This window comes from Hemitrygon akajei, chromosome 2, assembly GCF_048418815.1.
Source record: "Hemitrygon akajei chromosome 2, sHemAka1.3, whole genome shotgun sequence".
NCBI classification, from domain to species: Eukaryota; Metazoa; Chordata; class Chondrichthyes; order Myliobatiformes; family Dasyatidae; genus Hemitrygon; species Hemitrygon akajei.
In genome coordinates, this window is record NC_133125.1 from 14204099 (window position 1) to 14229432 (window position 25334).

The window sequence follows — 25334 nt, forward strand, 5'->3', positions numbered from 1 at the left end:
GAGAATTCTATATGAGAATTCTATTATAGAACTCCAGTGGAGAGCGGCAGTGAGTGAGTGGGCCAGTGACGGTGTGGAACTTTGAGGCTTTGGCTCAAGAGGTTTTGGTGGGAAGAGGCGGAGGACGAGCTTGATCCCAGTAAGGCCGGGTAAGTTTCTTGAATTTATTTAATTAACTTAGGAGTTGGTAATGGAGGCAGTAGATAGGGCAGTCCAGTGCTCCGATTGTAGGATGTGGGAAGTCAGGGTCAGCACAATTGTCTCTCATGACTACACCTGCAAAAGGTGCATCCAGCTGCAGGTCCTGTCAAACCAAGGTAGGGTACTGGAGCTGGAGCTGGATGAATTTCACATCATTCGGGAGGCACAGGCAGTAATAGATCAGAGTTTCAGGGACCCCTAAAAATCAGGAGACAGGTAACTAGGCGACTGTCAGGAAAGGGAAGGGGAATAGACAGAAAGAGCAGAGCACCCCTGTGTCTGTTCCCATCAACAATAAGTATACTGTTTTGGATACTGTTGGTGGGGACGACCTACCAGGGACAAGCTGTAGTGTTCGCATCTCTGGCACCGAGACTGGACTCTCAGCTCAGAAAGGAAGGAGGGAAAAAAGGACAGCAGCAGTGATAGGAGATTCGATAGTTAGGGGGACAGATATGAGGTTCTGTGAGAGAGATCGAGAATCCCTGATGGTCTGGTGCCTCCCTGGTGCCAGGGTCCGCGATATCTCGGATCGGGTTCTCGGTATTCTGAGGAAAAAGGGTGAGCAGCCAGATGGCGTGGGGACCAATGACATAGATAGGAGTAGGGATGAGGTCCTGAAGGAGGAATATAGAGAGTTAGGAAAGAAGTTAAAAAGCAGGACCTCAAGGGTGGTAATCTCGGGATTGCTGCCTGTGCCACAAAACAAAGTGAGTATAAACAGGAAGTTATGGCAGATGAATGCGTGGCTGAAGAGTTGCTGCAGGGGGCAGGGGTTCAGATTTCTGGATCATTGTGATCTCTTCTGGGGAAGGTCTGACCTGTACAAATAGGACGGGCTGCACCTGAACTGGAAAGGGACCAATAGCCTGGCAGGCAGATTTGCTAGAGCTGTTGGGGAGGGTTTATTCTAGTCTGGCAGGGGGGTGGGAATCAGAATATGAGTACAGAGATTAGGGTAGAAGGACAAGGGCATGATGCTATGTGTTCTGAGTCGGTGAAGAAGGACAGGCAGGCAACAAATCATAAATGTAGCCAGTTAGATGGGTTGAAATGTGTCTATTTCAATGCTAGGAGCATTAGGAATAAAGGGAATGAACGTAGAGCATGGATCAGTACGTGGAACTACAATGTTATGGCCGTTACTGAAACTTGGCTGGAGGAAGGGCAGGATTGGCTGATGCGGGTACCAAGGTTTAGGTGTTTTAAAAGGAATAGGATGGGAGGTAAAAAAAAAGGGGGGGAGAGAGTAGCATTACTGGTCAGGGATAGTATCACGGCTATAGAAAGGGAGGACACTGCAGAGGGAGTGCCCTCTGAGTTGGTGTGGGTGTAAGTCAGAAATAGGAAGGGATCAATCACCGTGCTGGGAGTAGTCTATAGGCCCCCAAATGGCCCTTGGGACACCGAGGGGCAGATAAACAAGCAGATTTTAGAACGGTGCAGGAAATACAGGGTTGTAGTTATGGGTGATTTCAACTTCCCTCATATTGACTGGCACCTCCTGACTGCAAGGGGGATAGATGGGGTTAAATTTGTCAGGTTGTTCAAGAAGGATTCCTGACACAGTATGTGGACCGGCTGAGAGGAGAGGCCATACTGGATCTAGTTCTGGGTAATGAACCTGGTCAAGTGGCAGACCTTTTGGTGGAGGAGCATTTTGGTGAAAGTGACCACTACTCCCTTAGCTTTAGCATAGCTATGGAAAAGGATAAAAACAGACAAAATGGAAAAGTGCTTACCAGGGGAAGGGCTAACTATGAAGGGATGAGGCAGAAACTAGCAAGAGTAAATTGCAAACAGATGTTCAAGAGTGAAAGCACAAGAAGTAATGTGGAGGAAGTTTAGGGACCACTTGTGATGGGTTCAGGATAGGTTTGTCCCACTGAGAAAAGGAAAAAATGGTAGGAAAAGGGAACCGTGGCTGATGAAACACGTGAGGCAACTCGTCGACGACAGACAGACATACTTTATTGATCCCGAGGGAAATTGGGTTTTGTTACAATCAGAATAGTGTAGAAATATAGCAATATAAAACCATAAATAATTAAATAATAATAACTAAATTATGCCAAGTGGAAATTAGTCCAGGATCAGCCTATTGGCTCAGGGTGTCTGACACTCCGAGGGAAGATTTGTAAAGTTTGATAGCTACAAGCAGGAATGACTTCCTATGATGCTCAGTGTTGCATCTCGGTGGAATGAGTCTCTGGCTGAATGTACTCCTGTGCCTAACCAGTACATTATGGAGTGGATGGGAGACATTGTCCAAGATGGCATGCAACTTGGACAGCATCCTCTTTTCACACACCACCGTCTGAGGAAGAAGGAAGCATATGTTAGATATAAGAAGCAGGAAGCAGGAGGGGCTCATGAGAAATATAGGGTAGCCAGAAAGGAGCTTAAAGAAAGGACTTAGGAGAGCTCAAGGGGGGCATGAGAAGACCTTAGCATGTAGGATTAAGGAGAACCCCAAGCGTTCTATGCGTATGTGAAGAACAGAAGGATGACAAGAATGAAGGTGGAGCCACTAAAGGATAAAGAAGGCAACACACGTGCCTGGAGGCGGAGGAGGTTGGGGAGGTCCTAAATGAATACTTTGCTTCAGTACTCACAAGTAAAAAGGACCTTGATCAGGGCGAGGTCGAAATAGAACAAATCTGTGTGCTGGACAATGTGGAGATTAAGGAAGTAGTAGTGTTGGATCTTCTTAAAAACTTCAAGATTGATAAGTCCCGAGGGCCGGATGTAATATACCCCAGGTTGCTGTGGGAAGTGAGAGGAGGTCGCAGGAGCAGTAGCTATGATCTCTGAATCCTCTTTGGCTGCAGGGGAGGTGCCAGAGGATTGGAGAATGGCAAATGTAGTTCCCTTGTTTAAAAAAGGTAATATGGAGAATCCTGGGAACTATAGACCGGTAAGTCTTACTTTGGTGGTCTGCAAACTATTGGAAAGGATTCTTAAGAATAGGATCTACGAGCATTTGGAGAAGTACAGTCTACTCAAGGATAGTCAACATGGTTTTGTGAAGGGAAGCTCGTACCTCACAATCCTAATTGAGTTTTTTGAAGAGGTAACAAAAGAAATTGATGAGGGTAGGGTGGTAGATGTGGTCTACATAGATTTTAGCAAGGCATTTGACAAGGTCCCCCACGAGAAACTCATCCAGAAAGTCATGAGGCATGGGATAAGTGGAACCTTGGCTGTTTGGATAAAAAAAATTGGCTTACAGGAAGAAAGCAGAGGGTAGTAGTGGAAGGAAATTATTCTGCCTGGAGGTCAGTGACTAATGGAGTGCTGCAAGGATCTGTCCTGGGACCCCTGCTCTTTGTGATTTTTATAAATGACCCAAGTTTGCGGATGGCATGCAGATTGGAGAAGTTGTGGATGGAGCTGTAGGTTGTCTAAGGTTATAAGAGGATATAGACAGGATGCAGAGTTGGGCAGAAAAGTGGCAGATGGAGTTCAATCTGGGTGAGTGTGAGGTGATGCATTTTGGAAGGACAAACCAAAAGGCTGAGTACAGGGTTAATGGTCGGTTATTTAAAGAGTGTGGATGAACAGAGGGAACTTGGGGTTCAAATCCATACATCGCTCAAGGTTGCTGCACAGGTTCATAGGATAGTTAAGAAGGCCTATGGGATGCTAGGCTTCATTAATAGGGGGACTGAGTTCAAGAGTAGAGAGGTCATGTTGCAACTCTACAATCTCTGCTGAGACCACACTTACAGAGTATTGTGTTCAGTTCTGGTCACCTCATTATAGGAAGGATGTGGAAGCTATGGAGAGGGTGCAGAGGAGATTTACCAGGATGTTGCCTGGATTGGAAAGCAAGTGTTATGAGGCAAGGTTAGCAGAGCTGGGACTTTTCTCTTTGGAGCGTAGAAGAATGAGAGGGGACTTGATAGAGGTCTAAAAGATTATGAGAGGCATAGATAGGGTGGATAGTCAGTACCTGTTTCCCAGGGCACAAATAGCAAACACCACAGGGCATATGTACAAAGTTAAGGGAGGGAAGTTTAGAGGAGACATCAGGGGTAAGTTTTTTTTACACAGAGGGTTGTGGGTGCCTGCAATGACTTGCCAGGGATGGTGGTAGAGGCTAAAACATTAGGAGTATTTAAGAGCCTCTTGGACAGGTACATGGATGAAAGAAAAATAGAGGGTTATGGGGTAGTGTGGGTTTAGTACTTTTTTAAAGGAATATATGGGTCGGCACAACATCGAAGGCTGAAGGGTCTGTACTGTGCTGTAGTATTCTAGTTCTAGTCACATGTAGCAAGATACAGCAAAAAGCTTGTCTTGAATAATGGTTATACAGATCAAATCATTACAGTGCATTGAGGTAGCATAAGGTGAAACAATAAAATGATAAAGCCAGTTACAAAGACAATGCAGTACAGGTAGACAATAAGGTGCAAGATCATAATGAGAGAGAATGGCAAGGTCAAAGTCCATCTTATCAGTCTAAGGAACTTTTCATTTGTCTAATAACAGGAGGGTAGAAACCATATTTGAGCGTAGTGTTAAGTGCTTTCAGATTTTCATATCTTCTGCCTGATGGAAAAGGGAAGAGAGAGAATGTCCAGGGTGTGTGGGGTCTTTGATTATGTTTGCTACTTTACTGAGGAAGTGAGAAGTGTAAACAGAGTCTATGGAGAGGCTGGTTTCTGTCATGTACTGAGCTACTTCCAGAATTCTCTGCAGCTTCTTGCGATTATGTGCAATACTAAGCCATGATGAATCTGGATAAGATGCTCTCTGTGATGATAAAAATTGGTAGAGGTGAACGGGGAAATGCCAAATTTCTTTAGCTTTCTTATATACAGTGCCTATAAAAAGTATTCAAACCACCCCCACCACCCCAAAAGTTTTCATGTTTTATTGTTTTACAACATTGAATCATGGTGGATTTAATTTGGCATTTTTGATACTGATCAACAGAAAAAGACTTCATGTCAAAGTGAAAACAGATCTCTACAAAGATCTAAATTAATTCCAAATAGTCGGCCCTCCTTATCCGTGGGGCATTGGTTCCGGGTCCCCGCATGGATACCAAAAAACACGGATGCTCAAGTCCCTTATTTAACCTGTCACAGTGCGGGTGGACTTTAGGACCCAGAGGAGCTCTGAACCACCGCCCATGGCTGCTGCTGAATCCGCAGTGTTTCTGTTCCATTGATGGAAAACGATCACAATTTTAAATTAACTGGAAATAATAAAGCGATCGGAAAGAGGTGAAACGCCATCGGTCATTGGAAAAGCATTAGGCTACAGTTGGTCAATGATTGGAACAATTTTAAAGGATAAAGTGAGATAATGGAGCATGTGAAAGGCCCTGCCCCAATGAAAGCTACAATTATTACTAAACAACGCAGTGGTTTAATTATTGAAATACATATGTTTCTTAAGTGTTTTATATGCTTAGAAAGGTAAAATATATACTATATACCAAGACAAACGTTTGACTAACAGACGCTAAATAATACTGGATGTACCTGTTCCAACTTACATACAAATCTGACTTAAAGACTGCCTGTACTTTAAATCATCTCTAGATTACTTATAGTACCTAATACAATGTAAATGTTACGTAAATAGTTGTTATACTGTACTATTTAGGGAATAATGACAAGAAAAAAAGTCTGTACATGCTCAAACGAGTGCTGGAGAGTGACCTTCTGGGTTTTCCCAATCCGTGGTTGGTTGAATCCGCGCATGTGGAACCCACAGATAAGGAGGGCTGACTGTATAAAACACAAAATAATTGACTGTATAACTATTCGCCCTCTTTGATATGGCACACCAAATCATCACTGGTGTAGCCAATTGCTTTTAGTTAAATGGAGATCTGTTTTTGGAGATCTGTGTGCAATCAAGGTGTTTCAACTGATTGTAGTAAAAATACACCCGTATCTGGAAGGTCCAACTGCTAGTAAATCAGTATCCTGGTAAAAACTACACCATGAAGACAAAAGAACACTCCAAGCAACTCCGCAAAAAAGTTATTGAAAAGCACAAGTCAGGAGATGGATACCAGAAAATTCCCAAGTCAATGAATAGCCCTTAGAGTACAGTTAAGTTAATCATCAAGAAATGGAAAGAATATGGCACAGCTGTAAATTTGCCTAGAGCAGGCCGTTCTCAAATACTGAGTGACCATGTAAGAAGGGGACTAGTGAGGGAAGCTATGAAGAGACTATGACAACCCTGGGGGAGTTACAAGCTTCAGTGGCTGAGATGGGAGAGACTGCATACAACCACCTGGGTGATTCACCAGTTGCAGCTTTATGTGAGAGTGGTAAAAAGAAAGCCACTGTTGAAAAAAAACTCACATGAAATCATGGATAGAATTTCCCAGAAGGCTTGTGGAAGACTCTGAAGTCAGCTGGAAGGTTCTGTGGTCTAGTGAAACCAAAACTGAGCTTTTTGGCCATCAGACTAAACGCCATGTTTGGCGTTAGCCAAACAGCATACAGTTGGCCCTCCTTATCTGTGGGTTCTGCATCCGTGAATTCAACCAACCGCGAATCAAGAAAACCCGGAAGTGCTCTTCCAGCACTTGTTATTTGAGCATGTACAGACTTTTTTTTCTTGTCATTATTCCCTAAACAATGCAGTGTAACAACTATTTTACATAGTATTTATGTTGTATTAGGTATTATAAGTAATCTAGAGATGATTCAAAGTATACGGGAGGATGTGCTTGGGTTATCGTGGATCGGGATCAAAAAAATCGGAAAGACTCTTACTAAGTAATTTGGAACAGGTACATCCAGTATTATTTAGCATCAGTTAGTCAACCATTTGTCTTAGTATATAGTATATATTTTACCTTTCTATGCACATAAAACACTTAAGAACGTATGTTTCAGCACCGGGCTCCGGAGCCAGTAACAGACCACTTTGAGTGCGCTCTCCATCCGTGCTGGGTTGATGTGGAGGATCAAAAACTCAAAACCCAAAAACCCAATAAGTAAACCACTGCGTTGCTTAGTAATAATTGTAGCTTTTATCGCGGCAGGACATTTCTCACTTTATCCTTCAAAATTGTTCCAATCGTTGACCGATATAGCCTAATGCTTTTACAATGACCGATGGCGTTTCACCTTTTTCCAATCGCTTTATTATTTCCACTTTATTTTCATGAACAGAAACACTGCAGATTCAGAGCTCCGCCGCTGAGTCCTAATGTCCACTGTACTGAGACAGGTTAAATATGGTCTGGGGTTCTGCTGGGTCCTAAGGTCCACCGCATTGAAACAGGTTGAATAAGGGACTTGAGCATCTGTGGTTTTTGGTATCCGCAAAGGGTCCCGGAACCAATCCCTCGCAGATAAGGAGGGCCGACTATACATCAAAAACACACCATCCCTACCATGAAGCGTGGTGGTGGCTGCATCATGCTGTGGGGATGCTTCACTGCAGCAGGCCCTAGAAGGCTGATGCAGGTAGAGGGTAAAATTAATGCAGCAAAATACAGGGAAATCCTGGAGGAAAATCTGATGCAGTCTGCAAGAGAACTACGATTTGGGAGAAGATTTGTTTTCCAGCAAGACAATGACCTAAGCATAAAGCTAAAGCTACACAGGAATGGCTTAAAAGCAACAAAGTTAATGTCCTGGACTGGCCAAATCAGATTAGGATTCATTCCAATTGAGAATTTGTGGCTGGACCTGAAAAGGGCTGTTCACTCATGATCCCTATGAAATCTGACAGAGCTTGAGCAGTCTTATAAAGGAGAATGGGGGAAAATTGCATTGTCCTGATGAGCAAAGCTGATAGAGACCTATCCACACAGACATAAGGCTGTAATTGCTGCCAAAGGTGCATCTACGAAAAACCAAACTGAAGGGGTGAATAATTATGCAATTATTTTCTGTTTAATAATTGTAATAAATTTAGACCAAATTGTAGAAATTTGTTTTCACTTTGACACAAAAATCTTTTCTGTTGATCAGTGTCAAAAAAAAGCCAAATTAAATCCACTGTGATTCAATGTTGTAAAACAATAAATTATTCACAACATCTTGAGCCTCCACGAAAATCCAACATGCAGATGTGGTGGGCAATTAGGAAAGCAAAAATATTTTTGATTCTGTTGCCAAAGGATTTGAGTACAAGAATAAAGCAACACACACAAAATGCTGGAGGAACTCAGCAGGCCAGGCAGCATCTATGGAAAAAAGTACAGTTGAGACCCTTCTGCTGGTCTCTTTTTTGTGATTTGATTACTACACTGCAGGGATGCCTACCCTAAAGAAATTTAAATCTTCCTTTTGACAGGAATTCAGTGAAACCCACTCTCACTGCTCCCCCTGTGATCTCTGCTGCTCTCTGCTGTTCTGCTGAAGATTCTCCGCCCAAAACATCGACTGTACTTTTTTCCATAGGTGCTACCTGGCCTGTTGAGTTCTTCCAGCATTTTGTATGTGTTGCTTAGATTTCCAACATCTGCAGATTTTCTCTTGTTCGTGACAAGAAGAAAGATGCCTTCCTACAATTATTGGCTATGTACAATTCTGGTCCCCATACTAAAACAAAAAGATATACTTGCTGTACAGTTTTGTATCAAAAATTCACCAGACTGGTCCTAAGATGCAGATCTAATCTCCAGAATTTAGAAAAATAAGTGGGTAACCTTGTTGAAATAAATCAGGCAAGGAGGACGTTTTCTCCTGACAAAAGTCTGAAACTAGAGTTCACAATATGAAAGTAAGGACCAACCACTTAGGGCTAAGGTGAAGATCCTTTGGAATTCTCCATCCTGCTCTCCAGAGATCCACATGGATCACTGACTATATTGAAAACAGCTCTAGTTTTTAAACAAATCCACAGACAGATGTGTATAAGATGCTAAGAGGCATATATCGAGTAGACAGCCGGCACCTTTTTCCCCAGGGTGGAAATGGTTAATAGAAGGCCTAATTTTAAAGTGATTGGAAGCAAGTCTGATGTGGGGGGGAGGGGTTATTGTCAGATGTTGTATTTTTCTTTACACAGAAAGTGAGTGGTAAGTGTGTAGAACACACTGCACCGGTGAGGAGTAGTGGCAAACATTTTAGGGACACTTAACAGGCTCTCAGTTAGGCACATACATGAAGGGGAAATGGACAGTTATGTGGGAGGGAAGGGTTAAGTTAACCCTGGATCAGGCTAAAAGGTCAGCATAACATTATGGGCCAAAGGCCTGTATTGTTGCTGTTCTATATTCTAGTTTCTATTGGGGGACCTGCAGGAGATGAGGTCTGATTGTGTTTAATGCAAGAATGAATAACTATTCCTATTTTGATCTCATATGTCAATTGTGACAATACTTACTCTTCCACACGCTCTGCAGTGATGTCGCCGCTTGGTGAAAGTGAACTTCGCGTGGCAACGTGCACAGTTTGGAGCTTCACAATCCGGTATCCATTGTGGCTGGTTCTGTCCAAGTACAGCTGCTTCTTTGATAAACGGTTCAGCAGCACAAGTACTTTCTTCTGCACTTCCGCTATCATCGCATATGATGGAATTATATGACGGTCCAAATACTTGGGTCCCATCTTCTGTACCACTAAAGTTATATGTAGAGCTTGAAATGGATGCAGCTTGGTCTGATTCAGAAACAGTGCCTTTTGTATCAACATACGTTTTACACTGATCACCAACAACCTCAACATTATCATTTACCGAGTTGTTTTGATCTTGTTTTGGTATAACTTTTGTTTGAGGATTGAAGAGTTTGGGTCTAGCTCCTCCAAAATTAATTTGATTATTAAGGGTATCGTTAACTACCTGAGTGTTGTCAGTGGAGGACACTGGATGGCTGTCTTTGATTGGCTTATAAGTTACCTCAACCTGCATATCCTGTACAGGATGATGTACTGAAACACTTTCTGTTGTAGGTGGAATGCTTTGTATATCTGCCATCAAAGACTCTTTGTCATGATCAACTAGTCCAAGAGTTTCTCTCTCCTGGGGATCAGGATTCAATTCAGCCACAATAGCTTCAGAAACATTCGGAAAATCATGTGTCTTGGGCAGATCTGTTTGGCCTGCATGATGAGGTTCTGGAAAACTATTAGCCAAAGGATCTTCTTTCAAATTACAGTTTTCGTTTTGCTCCATTAAGAATGCATCAAGCTCAGCATCACTAACCAAAACATCATCCGTATCATATCCATCCTCATGGATGTCTTCAAATGAAATCTCAGCCGCAAATCCTTTGCAAGTCAACACTGCTTCTGCATCACTTGTATAGTTCTGTATTTCTTCAGATGGTTTTACCGCAGCTTCTGTGATAGCATCCGATGTTACCAAAGTTCTGTTCTGTTGATTCCACTCTACATTGGGGCAATTTTCATCCTTCTCATCAATATACACTTCACCTTCAGAACGTATGTGTTCCTCTAAAGATTTATCACTATTACGCTCAAAATTCTGGATGGCATTGTCCACTAGAGATACTTCTTCATTGCACGGTTCAGAGTCTAACTCATCAGAGTTCATAACTAAGCACTTAGCCAAGTCACAGTCTACACTCATTTTATGCTCATTCTGAGCTGGTTTGTGCTCTAAATCCTGCTCTGGATCTACTGAGTTTATCGTGGAATCTGCTCCAGAATACAGATTCAAAGAAGAATTAGCACAGCTGATAGAACTACATGGGTGGTCAACCTTATTAACATGTTTTGTTGAGGAAACACTACACGTATATCTGACTTTTAAAGATTCCTTTTCAACTTCTAGTCCAGTTTCCACATCACCTAACTCACGCAATGCCACAGTTCTGACACTGTTCAAATCTGCACCCAGAGACAACTTTACATTGTCAGATGGCTCCTGTACTTTGCAATCATTGAATGTAACTGCATCTTCAGTTGCCAAACAGATTTCTTTGCTTTGCTGTGAAACAACAGAGATCTCTTCTCTTTGTTCACACTGGGACAATTTATCAAGATTGTCTTCTTCTTTCAGAGATTCGTCTTGTTTAAGCACATCAGAATTCTCAGGTTGGATTGAAGTTTCCTGGTTCCTTACTCCTCCATTAAAATGTCCTGAATTCTGTGGCTCATTTTCTGTAGCATTGTGAAAAGGAATGTCCAGCTCTAACAAGCTCAAGAGTCCAAAACTGCCTTCACCTGAACATTCAAATTTTCCAGCATGAACTGGTGGTGAGGGCTGGTTAAAATCAATCAGCAGTGAGCCACTGGCCTGGTCTTCAGTCGATTTAATTTCATCATCAACCTCTTGATCATTTGTTTCATGTGTCACACTTTCAGTGTCACTAATTAAGTCACAGATGGGTCTACTACCTCTACCATTATTAAGCTGTTCTGTGCATTCAGATGTTCTATTATCAACAGTAGATAGCAAGTCCAGTCCTGTAAGAGTATTTTGAGATTGTCGTAAGGGCTCTTCAGCATCAACATTACTTGGCAACAGTGAATCAACCCCAACTGCGGCAGTCTGAGCATTGGCTTCAGGCAAGTCTGCGGAGTACTTTGAGTGACGAGGTGGATAATCTGCGGATATGGTCCTTCCTCCAGGGGTCCTGCAAAAAGCGCTTTCATCTAAAGAGAACAAAATGCTTTATGTGGAAAATGAGAAAATCTGCAAATGCTGGAAATCCAAGCAATACACACAAGATTCTGGAGGAACTTAGGAGGCTAGGCAGCATACATGGAAAAGAGTACAGTCCATATTTCATGCTGAGACCGTTCAGCAGGACTGGAGAAAAAAGATGAGGAGTAGATTTAAAAGGTGAGGGAAGGGGAGGGAGAAACACAATGTGATAGGTGAAACTGGGAGGGGGAGGGGTGAAGTAAAGAGCTGGGAAGTTGATTTGTGAAAGAGATACAGGGCTGGAGAAGGAGAAATCTAATAGGAGAGGACAGAAGGCCATGGAAGATGGAAAAGGGGAGAGGAACACCAGAGGGAGGCAATCGGCAGGCAAGGAGATAAGGTGAGAGAGGAAAAAGGCAAGGCGGAATGGTGAAGGAGAGGACATTACCAGAAGTTCAAGAAGTCGATGTTCCTGCCATCAGGTTGGAAGCTACCCAGGCAGAATATAAGGTGTTGTTCCTCCAACCCGAGTGTGGCCTCATCACGACAGTAGAGGGGGCCATGGATTAACATATCAAAATGGGAATGGGAAGTGGAATTAAAATGGGTGGCCACTGGGAGATCCCGCTTCTTCTAGCGGAGGGAGCATAAGTGCTCGGCAATCTATGTTGGGTCTCACCAATATGCAGGAGGCCACACCAAGAGCACTGGATACAGTATATGACCCCAACAGGCTCAAAGGTGCATGATGTTAGACTCCAGATTCTATGAAATCCATTAACAACAACAGAATGGAATTTTACAGAACATGCATGGTGAAATGTGGTACAGCAGTACTGATTACTGATATCCTAATTAGGCACAATTTCACAGAAATAGCTGAACTGTCCAGGATAATAATTACTGAATTCAACTGGCAAGTGCTAGAAGTACTTTTGTTTGAAGAAGAGACTGCAGAATACAGACCCCTCCCAGTTTTCATCTTGTGAAAATACATAAACAGGGAGCTATGGCGAATCCTTGATTTTTGTAGGGAGTAGCAGCTCTCATGAATGGTGAGAGAAGTCTGAAGCTAGTCAGTTAGTTAAATCAAAAGCAAACTGTGCTTGGTTTGACAACCTGACACTTCGAAAATCATTCACCCGATGGCCATTGTCACCAGATGAAAGGAACAGGTGCTCAAAAGAATGTTTTTTTTAAAGCTGTTTATTTCACAGGCTCCCTAATACTAATCTGATCAACAAGGCACAAATTCTGATGGACCTGTGATTGAAGTACACCTCCACATATGTTCTTTGCCCTTCACTGAAGCCAATCAAACCTTTGTATTAAGAGAATGTTCACTAATACAAGATCTATCCTTAATTGCTGTGCGGTTAAGAAAAAATAGCTAGGCTTACTATTAAAAATCAAATGTGGTGGTAGTAACAGCTTAACAAAGTTAAGGTTTCCATGTTATACTGTGTATGTGTGTGTGTGTAATAAACACACACATATATAATATTAAAAAACACACAGATACACACAGTGGCATCCAGAAGCTTGGGCACCCCAGTCAAAATTTCTGTTATTGTGAATAGCTGAGTAAAAGATGACCTGATTTCCAAAAGGCATAAAGTTAAAGATGACATTTCTTTAATATTTTAAGCAAGATTACTTTTTTATTTCCATTTTTTACAGTTCCAAAATAACAAAAAAGGAAAAGGGCCCGAAGCAAAAATTTGGTCACCCTGCAAGATCAATACTTAGTAACACCCCCTTTAGCAAGTATCACAGCTTGTAAACGCCTTCTGAAGCTAGCTAAGAGTCTTTCAATTCTTGTTTGGGGGATTTTCGCCCATTCTTCCTTGCAAAAGGCTTCTAGTTCTGTGAGATTCTTGGGCCGTCTTGCATGCACTGCTCTCTTGAGGTCTATCCAAAGATTTTTGATGATGTTCAGGTTGGGGGACTGTGTGGGCCATGGCAAAACCTTCAGCTTGTGCCTCTTGAGGTAGTCCATTGTGGATTTTGAGGTGTGTTTAGGGTCATTATCCTGTTGTAAAAGCCATCCTCTTTTCACCTTCAGCTCTTTTTACAGGCAGTGTGATGTTTGCTTCCAGAATTTGCTGGTGTTTAATTGAATTCATTCTTCCCTCTACCAGTGAAATGTTCCCCGTGCCACTGGCTGCAACACAAGCCCAAAGCATGACTGATCCACCCCTATGGACAAGGGAGAGCCAGTGGATGTAGTGTACCTGGACTTCCAGAAAGCTTTTGATAAAAGTCCCACATAGGAGATTAGTGGGCAAAATTAGGGCACATGGTATTGGGGGCAGAGTACTGACATGGATTGAAAATTGGCTGGCTGACAGGAAACAAAGAGTAGTGATTAATGGGTCCCTTTCAGAATGGCAGGCTGTGACCAGTGGGGTACCGCAAGGTTTGGTGCTGGGACCGCAGATGTTTACAATATACATTAATGATTTAGATGAAGGGATTAAAAGTAACATTAGCAAATTTGCTGATAACACAAAGCTGGGTGGCAGTGTGAAATGTCAGGAGGATGTTATAAGAATGCAGGGTGACTTGGACAGGTTGGGTGAGTGGGCAAATGTATGGCAGATGCAGTTTAATGTGGATAAATGTGAGGTTATCCACTTTGGTGGCAAGAACAAGGAGGCAGATAACTATGTAAATGGAGTCAAGTTAGGAAAAGGGGAAGTACAACCAGATCTAGGTGTTCTTGTACATCAGTCAATGAAAGCAAACATGCAGGTACAGCAGGCAGTGAAGAAAGCTAATGGCATGCTGGCTTTTATAACAAGAGGAATTGAGTATAGGAGTAAAGAGGTCCTTCTGCAGCTGTACAGGGCCCTGGTGAGACCCCACCTGGAGTATTGTGTGCAGTTTTAGTCTCCAAATTTGAGGAAGGACATTCTTGCTATTGAGGGAGTGCAGTGTAGGTTCACAAGGTTAATTCCTGGAATGGCGGGACTGTCATATGTTGAAAGATTGGAGCGACTGGGCTTGTATACACTGGAATTTAGAAAGATGAGAGGGGATCTGATTGAAACATATAAGATTATTAAGGGATTGGACACACTGGAGGGAGGAAGCATGCTCCCACTGATGGGTGAGTCCAGAACTAGAGGCCACAGTTTAAGAATACGGGGTAGGCCATTTAGAACAGAAATGCGGAAAAACGTTTTCACCCAGAGAGTGGTGGATATGTGGATTGCTCTGCCCCAGAAGGCAGTGGAGGCCAAGTCTCTGGATGCATTCGAGAGAGAGTTAGATAGAGCTCTTATAGATAGCGGGGTCAAGGGATATGGGGAGAGGGCAGGAACGGGGTACTGATTGTGTATGATCAGCCATGATCACAGTGAATGGCGGTGCTGGCTAGAAGGGCTGAATGGCTTACTCCTGCACCTACTGTCTATTGTCTATGCTTAACAGTTGGAGAGGTGTTCTTCTCATGAAATTCTGCACCCTTTTTTCTCCAAACATATCTTTGCTCATTGCGGCCAAAAAGTTCTATTTTAACTTCATCAGTCCACAGGACTTGTTTCCAAAATGCATCAGGCTTGTTTAGATGCTCCTTTGCAAACTTCTGATGCTGAATTTTGTGGTGAGGATGCAGGAAAGTTTTTCTTCTGATGACTCTTCCATGAAGGTCATATTTGTGCAGATGTCACTGCACAGTAGAACAGTACACCACCACTCCAGAGTCTGCTAAATCTTCCTGAAGGTCTCTTGCAGTCAAACGGGGGTTTTGATTTGCCTTTCTAGCAATCCTACGAGCAGCTCTCTCGGAAAGTTTTCTTGGTCTTCCAGACCTCAACTTGACCTCCATCATTCCTGTTAACTGCCATTTCTTAACTACATTACGAACTGAGGAAACAGCTACCTAAAAATGCTATCTTCTTATAGCCTTCTCCTGCTTTGTGGGCATCATTTATCTTAATTTTCAGAGTGCTAGGCAGCTGCTTAGAGGAGCCCATGGCTACTGATTGGTGGGACAAGGTTTGAGGAGTCAGGGTATTTATAAAGCTTTGAAATTTGCATCACTTGGCCTTTGCTAACAACGACTGTGAACAAGCCATAGCCCTAACAAGTTAATTAAGGTCTAAGAACTTGGTAAAAGTTATCTGAGAGTTCAAATCTCTTGGGACGCCCAAACCTTTGCATGGTGCTCCTTTCCGTTTTTTCACTCTAAAATTGCACAAAACAAAAATAATACACTAATCTGCTTAAAATGTTAAAAAGAATGTTTCATCTTTAACTTTGACTTCTGGAGATCAGTTCACCTTCTACTCACTTAACTATTCACAGTAACAGAAATTTTGACCAAGGGTACCCAAACTTTTGCATGCCACTGTATGTATGTATATGTGTGTGTGTATATATATTCATACATATATATACACACACAGACACAGTATACATAATGGTATATTAAGCAACAAGCAAGCATCGTCTAGAATTGAAATGAATAAAAGGAAAAATTCCACTCGTGAACAAAATAGCTTCAACTGACCTGGATTTTGCTCAAATTCATCCAGTAGCTTGTCCAGGTCACAAACAGCTGATTTAAAGTAGCTGTCCATTTTGAGTACTTCTAAACAAAGCAACAAGCCTTCTGGACCTGGGAAAATTAAGAAAGTAGACTCTGTATATAATTATATCAATTTATTCAGTGATGATTCAGGTCAAATAGTTACCAAATATTTTATCCTCATTGTACTTACACCATTCTCTATATGGTTACGTTCAAATAATATGGACATGTACAATTTACTGATATTTTCCTTAATAACTAGTATGTATGCAGGAAGCAACTCAAATCCTTTAAAGAAATTAGACCATTTCATAGCACCATCATTTCTACCAAAATACCTACAAGCAAACCATTAGGGGACCACAACTGATGACGAAAGATGCTCGCGAGAACAGTCAATAATTGACTAATTTTTTGAACAAATATAGCAGCAGACAACATTAATTAGTGTGAATGCTAAAGGACAGTATTGAAGAAACTTAAAAAGCAAAAAGCTGGAATTTAAAAAACAGTTAAGTAAAACTGCAACTGAAAATTAAGTAACAAATAATGTGCAAAACCAGTAATTAATCTAAACAATCTAATGCTGAACAGCTGAGGGCATGGACAACATTCTTTTCTCAAAGGTGAGACAAGGAGTGAACAGAGTATCAAAATGAGAAAAATGACGAACAGAGGAAGTCAAGAATAATTCCAAGAATGACGTATGAGGAGCATTTGATGGGTCCGGGCCTGTACTTGCTGGAGCTTAGAAGAATGGGGGGGGGGGCTCGTATGGAAACCTAATGAATATCGAAAGCCCTAGATAGAGTGGATGTGGAGAGGTTGTTTTCTCTGATGGGGTAAGTATAAGACCAGAGGGCACAGCCTCAGAATAGAAGGATGTCTACTTAGAACAGAGGCATACTTAAGGCAGAGGTTGATAAGACTCTTGATTGGTCAGGGCACAAGGGAGACGGGGAGAAGGCAGAAGATTAGGGTTGAGAGGAAAATTGGATCAGCCATGGTTAAATGGCATAGCAGACTTTATGGGCCAAATGGCCTAATTCTGCTCCTATATCTTATGGTATCCCTTTGTGCCCTGACCAATCAAGGATCTATCAACCTCTACCTTAAATACACAGCTGTAAGAAAAAGTTTGCGATCCCTAGTTTTCTGTATTAATTACTCATAAAATGTAGTAGAGCAACACAATCTGCCTAAACTAATAACACACAAACAATTGTACTTTTCCTATCTTTGTTTAATCTTTCACAGTCAATAGTGTCTACCTGCACCCCTGGCAGGGCATTCAATCCATTCACTACTTGTGTAAAAAAAACTTAATTCTGACATCCCCACTATACTTTCCTCCAATCACCTTAAAACCCCTCGTATTAGCAAGGTCCATCCCAGGAAAGGTCAGTGGCTGTCCACTATGCCTCTTATCATCAAGATAAAGTTAAAGATGATAGGATGCAGGAGTGGGCTGAGAAGTGGCAGATGGAGTTCAACCCGGAGAAGTGTGAGGTGGTACACTTAGGAAGGACAAACTCCAAGGCAGAGTATAAAGTAAATGGCAGGATATTTGGTAGTGTGGAGGAGCAGAGGGATCAGGGGGTACATGTCCACAGATCCCTGAAAGTTGCCTCACAGGTAGATAGGATAGTTAAGAAAGCTTATGGGGTGTTAGCTTTCATAAGTCGAGGGATAGAGTTTAAGAGATGCGGTGTAATGATGCAGCTCTATAAAACTTTAGTTAGGCCACATTTGGAGTACTGTGTCCAGTTCTGGTTGCCTCAGTATAGGAAGGATGTGGAAGCATTGGAAAGGGAACAGAGGAGATTTACCAGGATGCTGCCTGGGTTAGAGAGTATGGATTATGATCAGAGATTAAGGGAGCTAGGGCTTTACTCTTTGGAGAGGAGGAGGATGAGAGGAGATATGATAAAGGTGTACAAGATATTAAGAGGAATAGACAGAGTGGACAGCCAGCACCTCTTCCCCAGGGCACCACTGCTCAGTACAAGAGGACATGACTTTAAGGTAAGGGGAGGGAAGTTCAAGGGGGATATTAGAGGAAGGTTTTTCACTCAGTGGTTCGTGCGTGGAATGCACTGCCTGAGTCAGTGGCGGAGGCAGATACACTAGTGAAGTTTAAGAGACTACTAGACAGGTATATGGAGGAATTTAAGGTAGGGGGTTATATGGGAGGCAGGGTTTGAGGGTCGACACAACATTGTGGGCCGAAGGGCCTGTACTGTGCTGTACTGTTCTATGTTAAAGTCTGTCCCAAGCCTTATAGGCTCATCAGGCCGGTGCTAAACAACGTGTGAAGCAACATGGTGTGAAGCAACTGAGAGTACAAGGCTCCCCCCCCCCCCACCCCCCCGGATAGGATCTATTGCGAGGTTAACCCCCAGTACCCATTTTTAGCTGTGTGGACTGGAGCAATATGTGGTTAAGTGCCTTACTCAAAGACACACGCTGCCTCGGCTGGGGCTCGAACTCACGATCTTCAGATTGCTAGTCCAACGCCTTAACCACTTGGCCATGTGCCACACTAGATTCAAGTCAAGTGTTTTCTATTTTCTCAATGGCTTATGATGATGTTTCAAACCTAGACAGTTATGATATCCTGCCCAATACTTATCCTTCAACCAACAATGGAAAGAGTTCAATCATACGACTATGCAGTTTGTGAGATCTTCACGTGTGCAAGTTAACAGTTTAACATCAATAGCTACATTTCACAAACACATCAATGGATTTGAAATGCTTTCAGAGAAGCTAAGTTGTGATTGTTTTCCCCCACACTTGCCAACAGAACAAACCATAAAGCAGTTATAGGTTTTGTGCTCTTAATCCCTACTAATAATCAAGATTCTGGCCAATCAATAATAATTCCACCAAGTACTGCAGGTATACTTAGCCCAGGTATTTAAACAAAGAGAGTACCACGGAAAGGAGGGTTTATAGAATTTGACTTCAATATTCTTTTGCTTGGTGAGTTTCCACTTCTTAGTTTTATCTCAAGGGGTGAAATTGCAATTCAGACTACTAATTAACAGATTCAAGCTTGTGACTAAACAATGTCTACAGGGTGAAGACTTGAAGATAGTTACTACAGAGTGAACTGCACAACAACAAATTCTGCAAATCATCAAGACATTTCTCACAATCAGAAAATAATTACTGGCTCCATCCAGTATGTTTCAGGTCAAGACACTTAATCAGGATGAAAGGTCAACTGCTTAATCCTCTCCATAGATGCTGCCTGACCTGCTGAGTTCCTCCAGCATTTTGTGTAGTGTTGCTCTGGATTCCAGCATCTGTAAAATCTCATGTTTGAGTGGCTTCAATATCCAAATTTGCTACATCTCCATAAATTTATGGTTTAACTCTCAGCTGGGTAATTTTGCCCAATTCTGGAGATTACATTCTGGAAAAATTTCAGAAACCAAAAGCGGTTTATTGAATTTTTCACTTTCCATTTGTTCTTTTTTTTAAACCTTCTATATCTGATGTAGTTTTTAAAGAGTGGAATAGAATGGGTATTAAATGTTTCCATGATTTGTTTGTTGGGTGATAGTCTCTCTTCATTTGAACAACTGTCAGTTAAGTATAGTCTACCGAGAACTCACTTTTTTTGATATTTACAGATTAGAGACTTTTTGCATTCTCGTACATACATTTCCTAAAAGTCCAGATAAAAATTTACTTGATATAATTTTTAATTTGAAACACTTCTAAAATGCATCTATATCTAATATTTATGGTATGTTGTTGGGAATGAGAAATATTCCTTTAGATAAAATTAAAAATCTTTGGGAACAAGATTTACAGATTTCAATTTCTGAGGACACTTGGAATGAAATTTTTAAATTGGTTAATACCTCATCATATGCGCCCGTCATTCCCTTCTACAATTTCAAGTGGTTCATAGAGCCCATATGTCTAAAGTTGTCTCGTTTTTATTCGGATATATCTCCCTATTGTGATCGATGTAATAATGGAGAAGCTTCACTAATCCATATGTTTCTAACTCGTCCGAGTCTTGAAAAATATTGGAAGTATTTCAAACTTCTTTGGTACTTTTTAAAGTAAATTTTAAACCTAATCCTTTGATTGCCTTATTTGGTATTGTTGGAGGAAATGATACTATTTTGGAGACACGATTTGCATATTTTGGCCTTTATTTCTCTTATAGCCAGGAGGGCATTGTTGCTTAAGTGGAAGGATGCCACTCCGCCTACTCATAGGTTACATAATGTTATGTCTTGCTTAAATTTAGAAAAGAGTCGCTGTTCAATTTCTGAACCTAGACAAGATTTTTTAACATTGTGGGGACCTTTTCTGAAATACTTTCAAAATTTTTGATTTGCTATTAAGCACAGATATTGGCTAATAATATGTTTTACTATATGTTAAGGATTTTTTCTTTTTTTTTAACCAAACAGCTGTTTTTTGTTTCTGGTCATGGGTTTAGAATTTTTGTATAATTATTTCTTTTCAATTTTATGTTTAAATTTAATCTATATGGATATGGGATAATTACCTCAACTGTGATTTCAATATATTGTAATCTATATATATATTATATATATCATATATTCATCTTACTGTACCCTGCATTCTTTTATGTAAGAAATTAATAAAAATATTGAAAAAGAAAGAAACCAAAAGCAAGATGGATTGGATAATTCTTTCAAAGTGTGCCAAAGTCCCATGGCCTAACCAGCCACTTCCTACCCTCTGTAGCTGCTTGCCCATCGAAGTAAAGCATATATCTAACTTTACATATAGATACCAAAGATCAAAGCCTTAAGGTCAATTCATTTTCCAGAACTCATAACCCAATGACCAAAGCCTGGAGGTCCAGAGGCCTGTCTTGGAGTTGGAGGACTGTCTATGCGTGTGGGTGAGATTGAGGAAAGATGGTTGTCTTATTGTTGTTTTGTGGTATTCTATGTTGTTCTGTCGCTCACTGTTGTTGTCATAAACTGTGTGGCAACACGCTTGCGGGCTACTCCCGACACATCCTTAGATATTTTGATTGTTAACACAAACAATTCACTTCACTGCATGTTACAAAGTACACGCGATAAGATATCAAAGAACATTCTCATACCTGGTCTCCCAAGTGAAGTCTCTCAGCCCCAAGTTTCAACATCTGCCTTGTGACACATTTGCATTATCACTGGAAATCTCAAATAAATAGCTAACAAGGTCTTGACCAAAGTGTTGAAATAGTAGAATTGAAAGGAGACTGTTGCCAAGTCTTCAAAAACTGTATTAATTATCTGCATGAAAAATTTCAGAATTCCTGAGGATACAAGAAGGTGGCACGGATTCATCAGGGGAACTGGCTATATTTTAGATGTCATTTAATACTGAAAACAATTGTGTAATGCTTTATCAAAGTGTCCATGGCAAACTCTGTACATCATCTAGTGGATGAGGAACAATATCAGCTTCCAAAAATATGAGTACAAAACTCTCAACTATCTCTCCAGTAGGAGATTTTCTTTTAATTTTCGGAGATGCTAAGTCTTAGCAAGCGCGTTTTTCCATATTCTTACTGCTCTCTTAGGGAGATGTAAAAGTTTTCCAAATAAGAATGGGAAAGAGGCGGTTATCCCTAATATTCTAAAGAAATTGACCAGTCAGTAATCATATTAACGCTCCTGTTTGTAAGAACCTGCTCCATTTGCGATATTTCAAAAGTGTACCATTGGCAGCAGAATATTTTGGAGTGCCCCATCGACGGGGGTGGGAAGGGAAGGATTGATGGGATGAGGATGGGAGACACTTATCTGAGTGACGGACGCGGGTATTGCCAAGGGGGGCGGGACTGTGCCGACAGAGGAAGGGAGCAGATTACCGGGGCTCCACTATGACTTCTGCGGGAGCGACCGGGAGAAAACAACCGTAGACTCCGACCTGACGTCGCAGCTCGGCCTGTGGAGACGCCTATGACCCGGGGCCTGGCACAGACTTGCGTACCTAAGGCCACAGACCTGCTGATTTGACTGTAGCCGCTGCTCACTGGGCGCGGAGAGGATCGGTAACCAGAAACTGATAAGTACCCCCGCCGAGGCCCCGGTTCGAAGCCGGTCACCGAACGGAAGTCGTCGCAGCCCTACCGCCCACACTCACCGAGTCCCTGGCCGGACCATGCGCATGCGCGCTCCCAGCTGACCCCCGAGGGAGGGAGGGGCGGTAACTATGGAGACCGGGCCTGGCTGGGAACATGTTCGCTTCTCCCCGACACTGCCATAGTTTGATTAATTATGGTCACGTGTACCGAGGTACAGTAAAGAGCTTGTTTTGCATACTGTCCCTACAGATCACATCAATGCACTGAGGTAGAGCAAGGTGAAACAGTAAAAGAATTGCAATTGGTGTATTATTGTCCCACGTATGATAGGTACAGTGCAAAGCTTCTCTTGCTTACTGTTCACATAGATACTTTATAGTGCATTAAGGTAGACCGAAACAATAACAGAATTGGATACTGTTTATTATTGTCACACGTGCCGAGGTACAGTGCAAAACCTGTCATGCATACTGTTTATATAGATCAAATCAGTGCACAGTCATTGAGCTGGAATAACGTCAATTTATTATCAAAGTACACATATGTCACCAAATCTTGAGATTCATTCTCTTGCAGTCATTTACAGGAGAATAAGGAAATGCAATGGAAAACTATTCATAAACCAAGACGGACAAACAGCCAATGTGCAAATGAAGGCAGAATCAAAATCAGAGTTGAAATCAAGTTTAATATCACTGGAATATGTCCTGAAAATGGTTGTTTTGCGACAGACGGTGCAAATAGAAAAGGTTAAATAATATTAAGATCAGCCAATAACCGAATTGGCATTGGTTTATCATTGTAATATTCACCAAGGTACAGTGCCAAGTTTATCTTGCATACGGTTCAGACAGATCGGATCATCACACAGTGCACTAAGGTAAAACAATAACAAAGCAGAACAAAGTGTAACTGTTATAGAGAAAGTGTAGTGCAGGTAAACATTGAGCTGCAAGATCATGACGAGGTGGATGTGAGATTCAGAGTACAGTTTACCGTATTAGGGGACTATTCAAGAGACTTATATCTGCGGGGTAGAAACTACCCTTGACCCTGATTTAACCCGCCCGGTTTAAACGGGCTCCAAACAGACTGGATGCAACTTAATGCACAGACTATGGATATAATAATGAAAAGGCATTGCATGGTTTATTCTTGTAAACACTTTATTATATATAAAGCTTATTTTGATTTAATAAGCAGTCAAGCAGAACAGCAACCCGGTCTGGAGGCAGCTTTGCATTGCCAGTCTGTCGGCTGTAAGGTTAAATCCAGACAGTCTTCCACAATCGCAGAGTGCTGAAAGTCTCAGCGGGTCAAGCAGCGACTGGTGGGGGAACAACTGTCGACGCTCCCCACACAAACCCTGCTCGACGCCCTGACCTCCTGCAGCACTGTGCGTTTCTCCAGATTCCAGTGCCCTACTTAATCCTCCGTGTAAACGACGGCGAGATCCCAGGGCGTGTCTCCAAGTCATTGGCACAAGTTGTTTGTGCGACTACTGAGTCATCTGTCTTAATGTACTGGAGGAAGTCAGCGGGTCATGCAGCATCTGTGAGAAGAGAAATATTGTTAACATATACTGGAGGCTGAAGAGATAAAGGGTCATCATCTGTCTTGCTGAAGGGTCTGAAATGTCGACTGTCCATTTCCCTCCATAAATCTCCATCTCCAAAGTGATGCTACCACCAAACATATCTTTACCCCTCCCCCCGCTTTCCGTAGGGATCGGTCTCTCCGTGATTCCTTTGACTATTCATCCCTCCCCATTAATCTCCCTCCCGGCATTTATCCCTGCACATTCCATTCAAGGTCTCAAAAACAGTCAATATTTCACCTGCGAATCTGCCAGGGTTGTCTTTTGTATCTGGTGCTCCCAATGCTGCCTCCTCCACATTGGTGAGACCCTTGGTAGATTGGGGGGCCACTTCGTGGAGCACCTCTGCTCTATCCGTCAAAAGTGGAACTTCCGGTGGCCAAACATTTTAATTCCCATTCCAAGTCTATGGCCTCCTCTTGTGCCATGCTGAGGCCACCCTCAAGGTGGAGGAACAGCACCTTATATTGGGATATATTCCAACCTGATAGCATGAATATGATTTCTATATCCTGTAAAAAAAAAATCCCTCCTCCTCTCCTCTTCCTCTAGTCCCCACTCTGGCCTCTGATCTCTTCTCACCTGCTTATCTCCTCTTGCTGGTGCCCCTCCTCGTTCCTTTTCTCCTATGGTCCATTCTCCTCTCCTATCAAATTCCTTCTAGGGGCATTAATCCTGTGGGTAGCCAGAGGCTTTTCCCAGGGCTGAAATGGCTAGCATGAGGGGGCATAGTTTTAAGGTGCTTAGAAATAGGTATGGAGGGGATATCAGGAGTAGGTTTTTCACACAGAGAGTGTTGGGTGCGTGGAATACACTGCCGGCAGCGGTGGTGGAAGCAGATACATTAGGGTCTTTTAAGAGCCTCTTAGATAGGTACATGGAGCTTGGAAAAATAGTGGGCTGTACACTGGGAAATTACAGGCAGTATCTAGAGTAGGTTACATGGTCGGCACAACATTGTGGGCCGAAGGGCCTGTTATCTGTTCTAGCTATGTTATCTATGTTCTCCAACCCTTTACCTATCCCCCTCACCTGGCTTCACCTATCACCTTTTAGCTATCCTCCTTCTCCTCCTCTCACCTTTTTATTCTGGCCCTGCTTTCCAGTCCCAAAGAAGGGTCTTGTCCCAAAACATTGACTGATTATTCATTTCCACAGATGCTGCTTGACCTGCTGAGTTCCTCCAGCATTTTGTGTGTGTCAGTTGGTCAAATATGATGACCATGAAGACCATGGAGCGGCTGATAATACAGAATCTGAGGCCACAAACCAGGCACGCCCAGGATCCTCTTCAGTTTGCGTATAAGGAGAAGGTGGGAGTGGAGGATGCTATCACGTATTTGCTGCACAAATCACTCTCTCACCTAGAGGGG

The 25334-nt window shown here is 42.2% G+C and overlaps 1 protein-coding gene and 1 long non-coding RNA gene across 6 annotated transcripts in view; one reads left to right on the plus strand and one right to left on the minus strand.

Annotated features, from left to right (window-relative positions):
• zfyve16 (zinc finger, FYVE domain containing 16) overlaps positions 1-22461 on the minus strand; it is an 81818-nt gene extending 59357 nt beyond the window's left edge. For 2 of the 5 annotated variants that reach the window (XM_073067415.1, XM_073067383.1), the window contains exons 1-4: positions 22271-22399; positions 21396-21590; positions 16265-16372; positions 9523-11756 (exon numbers count right to left, since the gene is read on the minus strand). In XM_073067415.1, the coding sequence (XP_072923516.1) occupies positions 9523-11756; positions 16265-16334 (2304 nt within the window). In that variant the 5' untranslated portion in view covers positions 16335-16372; positions 21396-21590; positions 22271-22399. Of the gene's footprint in view, positions 1-9522; positions 11757-16264; positions 16373-21395; positions 21591-22270 lie in introns of all 5 variants that reach the window. The other 3 variants (XM_073067407.1, XM_073067399.1, XM_073067392.1) reach the window with 3 other exon arrangements.
• Positions 22451-25334, plus strand: part of LOC140739288 (uncharacterized) — a 40462-nt gene continuing 37578 nt past the window's right edge. The window contains exon 1 of the long non-coding RNA XR_012101594.1: positions 22451-22575. This is a non-coding gene — a long non-coding RNA (uncharacterized lncRNA). The remainder of the gene's footprint in view (positions 22576-25334) is intronic.